This window comes from Liolophura sinensis, chromosome 1 (assembly GCF_032854445.1).
Source record: "Liolophura sinensis isolate JHLJ2023 chromosome 1, CUHK_Ljap_v2, whole genome shotgun sequence".
In the NCBI taxonomy this organism is placed as follows: Eukaryota; Metazoa; Mollusca; class Polyplacophora; order Chitonida; family Chitonidae; genus Liolophura; species Liolophura sinensis.
In genome coordinates this window covers 73,909,519-73,924,703 of record NC_088295.1, presented here as the reverse complement: position 1 = coordinate 73,924,703, position 15,185 = coordinate 73,909,519, and the positions used below count along the sequence as shown (strand labels likewise).

General features: G+C 38.1%; 1 protein-coding gene across 1 annotated transcript; it reads right to left on the bottom strand.

Moving 5' to 3' along the window:
- Positions 1-730: 730 nt before the first annotated feature.
- Positions 731-14,475, bottom strand: LOC135471847 (homeobox protein Hox-B7-B-like). The gene is made up of 2 exons (XM_064751250.1): positions 13,582-14,475; positions 731-2,588 (listed from the first exon to the last, which is right to left on the bottom strand). Exons 1-2 carry the CDS (start codon positions 14,354-14,356, stop codon positions 2,314-2,316), a joined length of 1,050 nt encoding a protein of 349 aa, XP_064607320.1. The 5' UTR covers positions 14,357-14,475; the 3' UTR covers positions 731-2,313.
- Positions 14,476-15,185: the final 710 nt, after the last annotated feature.

Genomic DNA, 15,185 nt, shown 5'->3' with positions numbered 1-15,185 from the left:
TAAATACTAATCAAACTACTTTTGTTTTTTTGTGTGTGTGTGTACCTCGTCTTTCGGTAAATATAGAATGGAATGGTATATGTAGAATGGAATGCTAAATGGTGAATGGAAATAAAAAATGGTGAATATAGAGTACTAAGTGTTACATGGAGTAGCATCGTACTTCGTCTTTTGCCAGCGTTCACTGGGCTTCTCATCCGTTTGTTATGGAAGATATATATATATATATATAATGGAAAGGTTGAGAAACCCAGTGAACGGTGGCAAAAGACGAATGCTGCTCCATGTGACAGTTAGTATTCTATGTTCACCATTTATTATTTCCATTCAACATTCAGCATTCCATTCTACATATACCATTCTATTCTATATTTACCTCTCTAGTCTGTACTTTTCCAACCCAATTTTAAGTACTGTGTACTTTATACCTCTGCACTCACCTGAGTACTTTGCACACATTTTTCCAATCTACATAAAAAAGTCTTTCCAATCTAAAACATTTTTAACATTTTTTTCTTTCCTCGAGCACAATGTCATCTAAAAACGCCGATGATGTATAATCTTTTATTTATTTGATGGGTATTTTACGCCGTACGCAAGAATATTTCATTTCTACAACGGCGGAAGAAAACGGGCAGAGGCCGGTGGAAGCCCAAGACCATGTGCAGGTTGCTGACAGACCTCAAAAAACGTTTGGAGAAATGAACAAAGTGACAAGAGAGCTGGTCTCAGTTAGCTTTTATTGCGGAACACTACGATCTAATACATAATATACAAATGCTTGATCCACTTGTGTGATTTCAGTCACGCTGAATATGTATGGTGAATATAATGTAATGTGATGACAATATATAGTTATGTAAGTATAGTCACCATCAATAAATCTTCCTGAGGAATCATGGTATTTATCCAGTCTCGCTAGAAAAAAAAACAAACTCTTTGTTTTCTCGTTATTGATATTTCTCGTCAAACATACAAAATATTAATGATACACTGAAACCCTGTCGCATTTTCTCACCATGGGATATGTTACACACCACAAAAGTGAAGCCAGCAAATAATACTGTAGGGTACAAACTCACCGATCACACAGTTTATCCTGGATTTCCACACCTTTAAAGCGAAAAGCCACAACTGGATTTTGTACTGATTATTTAAAACAAAAAAAAGATTGCTTCACAAGGCGCCTGCCTTCAACCTTTGAATCAACGATTTATTCTTTAAGTACAAGAAAAGACATTGGTAAGAAATCCTTCCACGAAACAAACAGGTGACCGTTTCCGTAAGTCTGAACAGTAAGTCTTGGGAAAATGGATCTCATTGTATTGCGTGTTCTCACAGACTGTGGCAGAAATTGACTAGATGAAGCCAGGCGTTACACAACTAGTATTTCTAAAGAAGTATGTGATGTCACTATGCTATACACACAATCACAATATGCTGTTTCTCTGTCCTATCTCAATTTGGGTTTTTGGCGCTAAGACTGAGAATTATATTTTCAATGTCTGCTTGGAGAAGCTATCGTTTACTTTGGTTTCAAAAAGTCACAATACTTATGAATAAAGGACGTTTTTCGATGAATTCTCGAAGATTAAAATAGCCTGTGATGAGAGTCACTTTTGTGGTGTCAACTGGCAAGAAACAAAAAAAAAACACATTCACTTTAAATACAGTATTCATATGTAAGAATAACAGAGGTTTACCCGTTTTAGCAACAAAACAATTTGTTCATGATATCTGCGCACTCGGGGTGGGATCACCCCCCACATACACACCGCACAATCAATACAATATATCTAACTCACAATAACAACCGTTACACTTATAATTAATTAATTTACATCAAATGAATATTCACAATCTTGGAAAACAGATAATTTACCAACATACCAGCTAGCGAATACCTGATGCAGGAAAACATAGCAGTTGACCAGCACTAAAATATTTTAAAACGAAATTAAAATTATTATTTCAGCCCCATTATCTACATCACAACTTTTACCAACAAAATAAGTCACTATTTAAATGTACAACCTCTATGGGCAGGATTGCAAATCTCGTAAATGTAAATATACGCTCTGCTCCTCGTCTTTTCAAACCTTCTTATGATTCTTGTATTTTATCGACCGCCTAGGCCAGATTGTTGGAATCAAGTTTTATTCCGGATCCTACGGGGCCATTTTTCATCAGGAGCCAGATTCCCGTGGCGTAATTCTCGTTGTAATCGCTATCTCGTATCTGGGAGTTCAACGTCTGATCAGTGAGATTCTATTGTCCTGCTGTCCGTAAGTCTTAAAATAATACAACTACATATCAATCACTCACAAGTTCATCCACATCTTCTTTAATATCGGGCTTTTTGTAACTGTCATTGAGTTCTTTGATTTGTTGACGTTCCTTTTTCAATTTCATTCTTCTGTTCTGAAACCATATTTTGATCTGTCTTTCAGTCAGACAGAGCGCATGCGCAACTTCTATTCTTCGTTTCCGGGTGAGATAGTGGTTGAATTGGAATTCCTTTTCTAACTCCAGTGTCTGATACCGGCTGTAAGTTTGCCTCCCTCTCCGTCTCTGCGCCGAATTTGGTCCTATACATGTAACGAAAAAAAGGGAGACGAACATATATATAGGTTCATAAACAGAAATGTGACGTCAGCAACCTAAGTTTGAGTTCATAAAGAGAAATGCGACGTCAACAACTTAAGTACAACAAACTATTCACACACTGATCGAATAACAGATTGATAAATTAAATGATTATGTTGGATGAGTATCTGAGGTCGATTTCTTATTACACAAGATTTAGACCATCTCAAAGTTTTAGAGATACGTCATTAGGAAAACAGAGTGACTATCCAATATAAAATGACGTCACCCTTTTACAGCACTGTAGGGCTAGTTCCCTATCACTAAACATTGTGGTATTCGCGCTTAGATTAATCTACCGAGAGAATGTCGTAATTTTTGCAATATTGGGAACGCATACTTATCCAATAAGATGGTTCAGATTATCACTACAAATCCTATTTAATTAGTTTTCAATATTCTATATAACACTCCATTTTAAAATTGCCTTTAAATTAACTGTCAGGTGACGACTTCGCTTCACGAAGGGACATCACTCAGTTGTCGTAATGTCGCGTCTCGAACTCAGCGTATTAATACACGGGAGCCTTTTAATGCAATTAAGAAGTTTTTATGTTTGTACATGATAATTCAAGCAATGACTCCTGTTACCTGGTCTCGACACTTGTACAACAGAGCAGTTTATATCATTTTATTGTGAAAATTTTCAGTAAAATGTACCTGACAAACCTTCTGACTTAAGTTTGCAACCGAAGCATCGGAAGTCGTTCCAACACGCGTTTTCTATTGTCTACAATTTTTACCTACAAAGTCTGAATGTATTTCAGGCCATAGTCACAGAATTAATTTTACAATACAATTGTTTTATGAAGTTTTGGGGATGACCCAGCAAGAAAAAGTCAATCTCCTGCCATAATACTGAGGGATAGTTTTATAACCTCTGCAGATGTAGTTGTTGTGATCAACACGCCAGTTCTTTGTAACACAGACCGATGCGTGGGGAATCCTGTGTATCGTGATTCACTTCACGTATTCCCCAGGTATGTCACAGCGTGTACAATGTAACCACGTTATCGTTTATACAGGTTAAGAAACAAATAAATCAAAACATTAATTTATCTTCTGTGAACGATTTAATATCAAGGAACCGACACCCGCGTCTTTTAACGGTGCACCAACTACAACATGATTTTATCATACCACTACACAACACTCTTTATCTGATCACCATATCCAGCTATACTTCTTCTTTTAACAGATGTCCCTAAACTGAATTCTAGACGATCGTGTCAGTACTGTCTACATGCCACACAGAAGTAAAGACCGTCTACACATATCCGTCTTATGGACATTTAATACCTTCTCTTCTCACGCGCTACCTTCTCAAAGTGGATTATCTTATTACAAGGCGATCATACTTCCACGTCTGTTAACTGTATTGGAAATGGCGGCATACGTTGACAAAAGAAACAAAGATAACCAGGTAATAAATAAAACATTCTATTCACACTCTGCAGAATTAGTTGTAGTCAACAGATGCGCGTACGAATATCACGCAATGAACCCAGGTTATAACGTATCACAGACAATGTACAGACATTCTATAGTCACATTATTTGATATCCCACCAAAACCTACGAAGTGAAATTGAACAATCAAACGAAAGTGACACCATAATGTTAGCAGTAAGAATCATGGTTGGGGCAGGATTTAAGTTAAAGAAAATTCCACCAGTTTGTCCACAGTACTGATGTGAAATAGTGAACAAATAAAGCAAAGGTACTACCCATAATTGGGTTTGACTGACTATTACCACAGCAAAAACTACACAAAACATGTATCCAAACGAACCACACTGGCGAATGGTGATTGCTGTGGCAAAACATTTAAGCCAAAACATGCACGGTATGCAAAGGAAACACACGGGTGAAAACAGTTTGAAAACGGAGCGATGTGAAAATCGGCAATGGACTGTCTTTAAGAACAGAAAAATAATACAAATGTTTTCTTAGAAATACACGACACTGGACAATGCTGTCGTAAGATGGTCCGGCTACTATAGATTCATCAGTCAGAATGAACAAACATGAAGTATGAAAACCTCGTGTACCATGCCACCATCGCCTTGCATTTTTTCATATTACTTGTGAAACAGGCTACAAACAGTATTATCTGTTTAGTTACTACTTCCCGCGCAGACGATCCGCTGGAGAAAGCCCACGGTGTAAGACGCTGGCGAACAAGTGAAGTATGGCATTACGCGTCAACATTGTTAACCCGAGCCTTACATATGCCCGACCTAGTATTTCTACTATTACCTAAGTTCTCAGCTAAGTAGATTAGTCTTCTTTCAGGTCTACTTCACCTAGACCACAGCAATTATTTTCTTCCCCAATTTTCCACTAAGGATTCAACAAACATTGGAAAGAAATATTGCATGTGGCAGGTGATGCCAGACAGTGAAACGTTAATCAAAATCCAAATTAAACATGTGGGAAAAAGCTCAACCTGTTTGTCCGGCTTTCAGCATTCACTTCGTAACAATAGTGTACTTTAAGAGTCAAGCATATTATAGCAACTAGAGATATATTTCGCCTGAGCGATTGTGGCGTAAGTTACAGCCGACGCGTTCGCCGGTGGTAAGTGGACCACAAATGCCTAAACGTGTTCATCTATGGGTAAATACCTATATAGGAATCTGACAGAAACCCCAAAGGTTAATTGAAAAGAACCCAAGACTACCCTGCCCTGTCCCCTCCTCCCACTCCCACACACCATAATTTCTCGTAAAGTGCTAAGCTTTTGGGGGAAATTGAAACATTTAATAATTCATTAAATCACGATTTAGAGCCAGAGTTACTAAAGATTTTTTTCCCATTTGACGTACTGTACATTAGAGACAAAGGGACTTCTTTAGAAGAAACACCAGTGTTTAGTTTAATATGAATTAATAGTTTAATTCTTTGGTGGCTACAATTATTTGGCAGCTTGATTATCCCTGTGATTAGTGTCTCTGACACCAATCAAAGTTCGGGGTGTAACACACTTTAGACAAAGAAAAAGTCATCAAAACCTCGTCAACGTGAGATTGTAGCTTAATGCAATGGTAAATACTCTTGTAGTTGACTAACAGTATAATCCAAATGTGGAAATCTTAAGTTAGCTTCCTCTGTGACTCTTGCAACAGGAGTAATCTTTGTTGTATCATATCGATAGTCTGCATAAGAATAGAAACTAACAAACAATGTTAGATGGTTAAATCATATGCTGGGAAAAAACTTTCATGTTATACTCAAAAGCAGCAACCAAAGGCTCGTGCGTACTGATATGGCTGTCGATCACAGTTGAAATTCTCTTACTGCACTGCACGTGGGAGATATGTGTAAAAAATGTCAAAAATGTCATTTAGATACGTTTAAACAAACGTCATATAGAGTTGAAATTCTCTTATTGGACTGAGTTTGACAGCATTGTGTGTTTTCCAATTAAGAAGTACAGTGCTTGTAGCCAAGAACTAGTGTTAAGCATTTGGCGCTGTAAAATCGTTTGAATATTTCATATGCTTTTTAAGCTAGTATAATTGAAAGTTCGAGACACTAAACAATTAATGAGCGCTCACTGTGTGTCTAGACAGCTGTTGGGAGGTAAATAATGAACTACAAAAGCAAATGATCCCTAATTAGGGCGTCTACAAATAGCATCGGAAGGAAGTGTACGGAAAGTGATACAGAACCCGCTGTAATATTGGTATCTCTGTTAATGTTTCTGCTTTACAGCCTCTCGACAAGTTGTATCCAGACAGACTGTGCAGAGCACGGGCTTTGGTCACCAACTCCATTCTGAAAACACCTGTCCGTAACGTGCTCTCCTCGTGTTCAACAACAACAATAATATCAAGCACACAAAAAACACTTGTGTTGTATGAATACAAACTTCACTAAAAGCCTGGTGTCATATTTGAACAACTCCATGTCTTGTGTTGAATTAACACAAGATCTTGTGTTGAAAGAATTGATGACAAGATGGGTTGCATGTTTTACACAATACCTGTAGCAAAATACACAAGTCTTTTGTTCTATTGCATAAATCACCTCATTTCTGTTCAACACAAGTTTGTGTTTCATTATTAATATGTTGGGTAACATATTTCTGTGTTGAATGAAGACTTTCAACTTTTTCGTCGTAAAGCACAATGCATTTGGCACAACGTTTAAAATAGCATCTAAACTGAACCTGTGTGAATGAAACGTTCAAACAATAGAGTAGTAAATTTGTATACGCTTTAAAGTAGTGAGTCACCTATATTGTATTTACTGCGAAGAGTGCCTAGAACACACTTTCCAGATGCCTATGGAGGATAATACAGCCTATCGATGTGCGAATAATCCCGTTTGCCATTAGTAGTAAAATATCTTTCAGCTTCCTTAATAGCTTTTATTGACACTCTAATGGTTTTTATCAATATTAAACGATACTTGCGGTTGAACCAGTTGTGTTTTTTTTTCTTTCAAACGCTATCTTGAAAAAACTGTTTAAAAGCAAATATTTTGCGTCACTCTGACAGACAGAGAATAAGATTGAAAAGATATTCCAGGGCTCTCAATCAATAAATGTATAGTGAAATAGGCAGAAGACGGCTTGGATGCGACCAGAGAGTAGTGCAGTGTGTAACAAGCGTATTGGTGATAGCCGTTACCCTAAAGGCAACCGTCTCCTGATTCGTCTTACCGCTCGCTGATCGCTCGTGTTTCCCTTTGATTTATAGTCGACCGTTTTGTTTTTATTCGGCGATGATAATAGGCTTAGTAAATGACAGAACACTAATAAACTGGATATTTGTGCAATAAATCAACAACCGTTGGGAGACATTGATAGGGTATCACCGAAGTCATCCGATTTCACATCCTCTCTCAGCACCCAGGTATCGAACAGGTACGGCGAGCATTGTGTTGTGTAATAGAGGCATTGTGGGACTTCCATTATTCTGCGAGCGTGAACACGGCGAGTACAAGAACTTCTGAACAGGCCGGTGAAACGAGCCATTATATTCCTGTGTACCGCATCACGTAAGAGGGCAAAAGGAAGACGGTATCAATCTCATCTTAACAACGGATTTGTAAGCGCAAAAAGGATATTAAAACCTGCAGAAACCTTGCCAAGAAGAGATTGCCAGTCAAATAATCTTTGGAAACAAACCAAAATGCCTCGATGGAACTGATATTTATGACTGTCATATCTTAAGGCTTTCCTGTTTGCGAACAAAACGCTCGCCTCCTTCTTCGTCCTCCGTCATGGCTTGCTCATTGTTTCTGGTGAAGCGTGAATGACAAGGGTAGGTAAGACTAGACGTTGTTGTAGAGATACGTCATGATATCTACTCTAACTGACGCCAGGATGTTTTGTAGACAACAGCAGACAGCCAGCCTCATACTGCATCTTACTACGCCAGTCACATATTCTAAAATTCGGATAGCCAAGTTCTTAAACTTTTGAGGAAAGGTTTCCCTCCCAATGTTTAAAAACTATTGTGTTCAATGCCTTCCCATTCTACTCCATCCCAAGTGTCAGTGCTTTTTATTACCTGCAACAAGTACAAGGGACTACTGCTGCTCACTACCGCTTCTGGTGACCAGATTTGCTTAAGCACACAAACTTTTGAAAGGCAGACAAATGCACATAGGCTTTCGCTCAAGCTGTAAACTTAACAACTGAGGACGATTGTAGAGTACACCCTGTCAAATGATACATTTCTGCCGAACTCTAAGTGTACAGTGTGTCTAGCTTTCTGGTATTTAGTCCCACTATCATCATCAGAACAAAGGTTGAAGTGTGAGAGAATGGAATCACCCGAGCTTATAGTCCCAAACAGCTGGAAGTCTTGGCGACTGTAGCTAACTGGCTTGTACTAGAGATATAATTAAGGCACAACACAATGGATTAAAAGAAAAATGAAACTAACTGCTAGCATGCAGATGAAATGCTTTCAAATCACAGTGTTGTGGCCTTATACTGTTGTTTTCTTTAAATGTTCTTGGCAATAAAAAAATGATCTCTTCTCGAGGTTTCACTTGTTCTAAAGCACTATCACAAATATTACAAAAGTTGTTTTACTTTCTTCTTTGATTTCATTATATATATATATATATATATATATATATATATATATATATATATATATATATATATATATATATATATATATATATATATATATATATATATAGTGTTCTGAAAATACAAGAACTGTCTCATTTTATAATTGTGAAAAAAAAAATACATATAGTTTTAAATCCGGTGCATGAACTTGTAATTTTATTACTATTACGGTACTAAGACTGCTAGTACTGTGTTAAACTTTCCCCTTGTATTATCCCTTAAGTATACACCGCCTATACTGATTAAGGATGAAATATGTACGTTTTGTTAGGCACTGCTTGGGTCATTTTACATTTTAGGAACACGTTACATTGTAGACCAGTAACTTCTGCCCAGTACGAATAGTTAGTCATAAATTCTAGGGTTTTAGTGCACCAGGGCCACCACATGGCCCAAACCTCATAAAGTCCTCAATAGGACTCGGGGCTAAGTTTTATGACACGTTTTGCATTACCAAGTGTCCAATCATACTGAAGCTTTTGAAAAGGGCTGGCCACAGTCTCCAAAAATAAAACTCTTTGATCTTAATCAACCGTTTTAAGCTCTTTGGCCAGTTGAAACTTTTTGAGGAGTTTCAGTTGGACTAATATACAGATCGTGCTTAGGATCGAACTACATTACTGTCTTTTGCAAACGACTGAGATAACAGGTAAAGTGCCAATTATACTTAATTACGAATAGTTTAACATGACTCTGTTTTCTTCATTTGTTATTGAACAGGTATGATACACCTTGAATCATCAGTTGAAATGATTTCGAGTTCTTACTCTTATAATATCGAGTGTGGCAGAATTTAGTTTAAGCAGAAAAGATCATATGTGATGTATTTTAGCTTCCAGTAGCATCATATTAAAGCCTTCTTTTAAGTCTGTGGACAGTTAAACACAACACGTCATTATCCAAGCACAAAACAAATACTTTTCAATTTACTGATTCGTGAATTGAGACTATCGAAAAGCATTATTTCAGTATTCAAAACCGTATTAAAAATCGACTTTCGAGGAATTTGTTTGTATTTTTAACCTTTAATATAGTGTAAAGTTCTCGTGCCAATATATCATAATGAAAAAAAAACCCCACAAATATCATTAGAAATTAATATTGTCTGCCCGAAAAGTCTTTAATAGAACACGAATATGGCATCACCACACGTGTATTTAAGCCGCGAAAAGTCGCATTTTAGTACAACGGTTTACTGAAATCATCTAAAACATTTGCTGTTTTGCCACTTTGTGAGTTTTAATGAATATCCAAACCTTCTTCGATATTTATTTCGTTCTCGTCACCCATTTATTTTGGCACAAAATAACATTCTCCAAATGAAGAACAACTTATCACATACTTAATATTTCCATGCATATAACAATTAAATTTATAACTTATGGCTCAGTTTAATTGGTTCAAAAAATGTTTCTTCGCTGGGTCAAAAATAGCGCGATTACAGCTAAATAAACTTTACAAAATGTTCGCAACCGTCTTGGACAAGATGTCGTTGCCGTTAGGCTGTCGGTAGAGGAAACTAGCAATATATGTAATGAGCTCCCTAACACAAACAGATACTAAGCCCGGTGACGTTCCCGCCTGTAGACTTAACCACGTTAATGTACTAATGGTGTAATAGCTGGAAATGGTGTCTACTCACGTGTGTAGCTTCTTTATTTATTAGGTGATAATTCTAATGACATCGTCTGGCATCTTACATCTGGCTAAATGTCGTAACATCCTAATTTAAGGTCGTCCCTATGGCCAACACTCCAAAAGCTATATTCCCTAAACTCAACGCTAAACCCATTCATAATGACAACTTCAGGGAGAAGAGAGCTTTTTACGTGTAACTGGTTAAGTATGCTGTCACGCCACATAGTGTATACAGAGACGGTTGTGGGTCCAAGTTAGAGCGATGGGTGAATGAAAGTATAAACTATAATGCTACCTTTAGAAGAACACACATGCATAGTTGCTTTCGTAATGATAAAAGTAATCTTTGTTTAAAAAGATAATCTCCACATATTTTCCACTTTAGAATTTGTATTTTTTTATCCTAACCACAGATCTATTAGGTAAGCTGAATAAATTATTCTCAGAATTTTTTAATGATTTTATGATTTAAGCGGTTCTAGGCATGTTGATATAAAACAGAGTGGCAAAGGTATCACTTTAAAAAATATCATTTGAAGATATTATCAGCAAAACACAGTCACATGCCACAATGGTGCATTTTCATCCCAAACCGTACTTTTTACAGGCAGTAGTTACCTCATAATCAATCCATGCGTTACGTTTAGTTCATCCAAAACAACTTAGAATCTGTCATTTCTATGGACAATCAAATTGTTCCGCACAGATTCATTTTATTTTCAATCTAAACTTCCCTTGAGACGTCACTTATGATTGGACAATATTCCGAGATCTCGCTCTTAGCCCTTGGAATCAATGGACTATTTGTCATGTTTAAAGCTCTGGTCACACCGAGAGAAGCATTCCTGTCAATTTTAAACACAAGAAATACGTGCTTCTATATAACACATAGACAACTTTTATCTGTATGTTATTCAACCAATTTTGCCTGAACTACGCCGCACTCCAGAAATATGCTGCACTCCAGAACTATGCTGCACTCCAGAAATATGTTAATTTTTATGTCGAATGTAGGACATAAATGTTGATCAACAAAATTGAGGTTTTTCATTGTTTAAAATTTTTTAAACAAATCACACGACTTTAATACTTTGTCTTCATGTTGCATGATGATAACAAAATCTTGTCCAGAGATACAGTCCTGAAATGTTTGTGCTAATACATTGGTTTATGTAAAACTTTTCAGTTCACTATGTGTACATCACCGAGCCGATCACTACAGCTATGTATATTATGTACAAAAGCGTTCTGTTATAATTTGTAATGATGAAAGTCTTATGAAGGGATTAAAGTGATGTATAAAATTGTTTACTAATTAATCTGGTAATAGGAAATACACATATTTTGTCATATTCTTCAGTACTGAATTTGACATTAGTTCTTCTTTCTGGCAACAATATCCCAAAATGTTTTCCATATACAAATTAATGAAAAAGGGTCCAGTTATGCGGCTTATTTCGACGCGTATCTAACTTATTATTTTTAGGTTAAACTCTTTATAGTCCAAGATTTTTGTACCCTGTTAATTTGAAAACACTGCTATAGATTAGCATGAATGATACTTACATGTATATACAGTTTTAGCCCCATTTATAGATTGTTGATATTTTTGCTCTAAAATGGTGACTATTTTGTAGGTAGGATGAGCAAAGAAATCCCCTGCTAGCAAAAATAATAATAAGAACCAAAATAAATAAAGCCCCATGTGTAATGAAAACTTACCCAGATGTATTTCTGTGGTTGGTGTTTATCAACCGACAAATTTGTCACAACAAACCCTTTTACGAAAGAATGCACTAGCCCATTAAATTCCATACTCATTTCAATGAAAACAAAAAAAAATCACAAAACTTATGACAAAAACGTTAGTGTGGTAGTAAATGCAGATACCATACATCAAGTGAGAAGATTTTCACCTTCTAAATCATCCCACTGACCATATTTCAACGCACTGTAGGATATTGAAGGTGTTTCTGAAACTTCTTAAGAAGTCCTTTAACAGGCGTGTTCTGAGAAGAATACAAATGCTTGCATAAATTAAAAGAAGGCATTGCTGTGTAGAATCCACCTCTGATCATTGACAATGATTTCCTTTTGACACACAGCATATTATAGCATAAATGCTTTTGTAATGCTAAATTTTGGAAGGCGGTATCCTGAAGATGTTGCAAAAGAGGCTTTCAAAGACACGGAATTTATGCTGGTTGTCACGTCATAAACTTTGAGAAGACGACAAGGAGATGGGGGTAGAAGAATAGAGGCTTCAAATCTACAGTTTATGGGGCTACAGCATGGACGGGAGAGGGTAATAACTATAGGGGGCTATGGCTTGTACCCACAGTCCTATCGGCCCCAGGGTAGGTGTCCAGCGGCCACTTCAAAGTCAGGAAGGGTGCTGACCACACCAAAGCTACTAAATTTTATGAGGACCAAATCGCCGATTGACAGAAGACAGTAGAAGGACGGGCTCTAAGTAAAGCTATAAAACACTTAAAACAGCTCCCTATCCAGTGAATGGCCCACCGTCAGTCGGCCAGGGTACGCTCAGACCTTTGTCCCGTCTCTATTTTATGTTCCAGTCAATTGATAATGATGGTAAATGACTATTTACAAAGTTTATGACGTCCAGCAGGCCTGCGACTGTCCAGTGTTTAAACCTCCAGGCCGTTTTTGACTTCACCAGGAATTTATATGGCCACATAATAATTAAATCACAAACACAGGCGTCCGTCGTCAGCCCCAAGTACCTGGACAGTCCTTATACGGAAAATATTATGGGGGTCATAAAATTTTATGACTGAGTCTTTGCGTGTTAACGCGTATATAAAATGCTGACTCTCCCAAAAAGAGAGGAGCTGTCATAAATCTATCAAAATGGCGGCCCATTAGTTTCGCCATGTTTATATTAAAGGTAGAGCGAAGCCCTTAACCTAGTTAGTGTAGACTAAGTATTAGTAGAGACAAAACAGGTTTTCTACAAGGAGTCTTGTAGGTTTTTCTTGCCTGACAATTCGTCACCTATTCTGATACATTTATGGACTATATTTCTAATTGTATGGATTACCCGGGATGTGGAGGTACACGTTACCCTAGGGTCTATACCCCTACCCGCCACATTCTCGCTACAAGTTACAGCATGCTGTTTACGGGGAAGGTGTTGATTTTTTACTGGGTTATGAAGTAAGTCTACCCTATACTTACCAACGATTCCCATCCATGGATAGAAGGGCGAGTTATCGACCTGTGCAGCATGGTCCGGGGGAAGACCGTTCATCGTCTGGGGCGGGGAACTGTGTTGTAGCCGTGCCTGTCCGTCGTGCATGTGAAGAGGGGAGCAATGAAGCTGAGGAGAATGTCCTACCGAAGCTGTCCTGAGATCAAGTTCCTCTGCCCTACCCAGGGGCTGGCCTTCTCGGTGCCCGTTCAGGGTAAGTTGTCCGGTATCGTGGGACTGGACGTGGGTGGGGATGGGGTGTGAAGCATCCCCGAGTCCCGGGTTTCCCCACGTCTGATTCTGACTGTGTGCTCGCTGTGGGACTGGACCGTACCTGCGAGGGGAAACTGATAACGATGTTGGTACAGGGGAAGATTTCTCACCGTGGGGACTACCCCCACACGAACTCGGCAGGACCCTGGAGTCGCCTGACCCTTGTCCCCCGACTCTGTTTGACAGTGTCAAAATTCCACCATCGCTGTGAGATGAGGATCCCGGTATTAGGCCACTGTTTGATCTGGGTGGTGGGGAAAACGAACCAGTGGTCAAGTTTTGGCCGGTCACCCCGGCGTAGCCCGCACACCCTTGTAGTTGATATCCCCCGGAAGAGTCCGAAAATCGCGAGGATAAGAGTCCATAGCCATTTGAACAGTAGCCGGCAGCATATTGCGGTGTGCTGTCAGTCGAATATTGCGCCAAAAATGGAGCTGGAAAATATGAGTTCATTCTGTGAAAATTATGATCAGTTATCTGGCAGTACATGCGCTATGAAACGAGTGATTTGTGGCATTGAAGACTCTCACTCCACCAAAATAAATCATTCTTCTCCTCTAAGTTCTGTGTTACGATAGCAGCCAATCAAATTTAAGGAGAGAAGTGTTGAAGGGCAGGGCTCTGGCAGGACCGCAGCACTCAGCTACGGTAGAGCAGATGCGCTTGAGAAAGTAGCGACCCGTAACAAAGGCCGATAGCCTACCAGGTAAGGGAATTCCGTGTAGGATTAGAGTGATTACCACCTCGTAGTTTGTGTCCTGTTGTATTAAAACACAAATAACAAACAATTCCTGTGTTGTGATCAAGCTAGCGGTAGAATCCGTTCTAGTTCTGAAGCCTATAGAACCAAAATGGCGATCAGGCACAGAGAGGTCCGTGTTCAGTGGACCTATTCAATTCTGAATCCATGGAGGGCTGTGGATGTTGATTTTTATACCTTCTATGACAATAAATAACTTTCTAAAGACGCGTGATAGGACACTTTCCAATCTGACATTTTTATGCGATATTTTGGTGCTAAACGGAAACAGTGAACAAATAATAACTTCTCGTTAACAGTATTTAAGGCATTGAATAGGGTTATGTATTGACTGACGTATCACAGTGTTATATTGAAGCAAAACAAAAGCTTTGCCCTATTGTGATATTTTGCGCACAATGGTTCGTAACGTTTGTATTAACTCAAAGGTAGGTTATTTCATTTTTTTATCATTTCGTCAGTACATTTAAACACAGATCACTAGCTTAAATTATTTAGAGTCGGGCGTTTGCGCTTGAAGAAAACACAAATAGAAGAACTTATTTTATCTATTATTTA

What these genes read in the sequence shown, in the direction of transcription:
- LOC135471847 (XM_064751250.1), bottom strand. Translation starts at nt 14,356, where the DNA reads ATGTACTGCCAGATAACTGATCATAATTTTCACAGAATGAACTCATAT. An exon ending in TCCATGGATGGGAATCGTTG is followed by an intron (nt 2,589 to 13,581) that starts GTAAGTATAGGG and finishes TTACATGTATAG; the next exon opens with GACCAAATTCGGCGCAGAGA.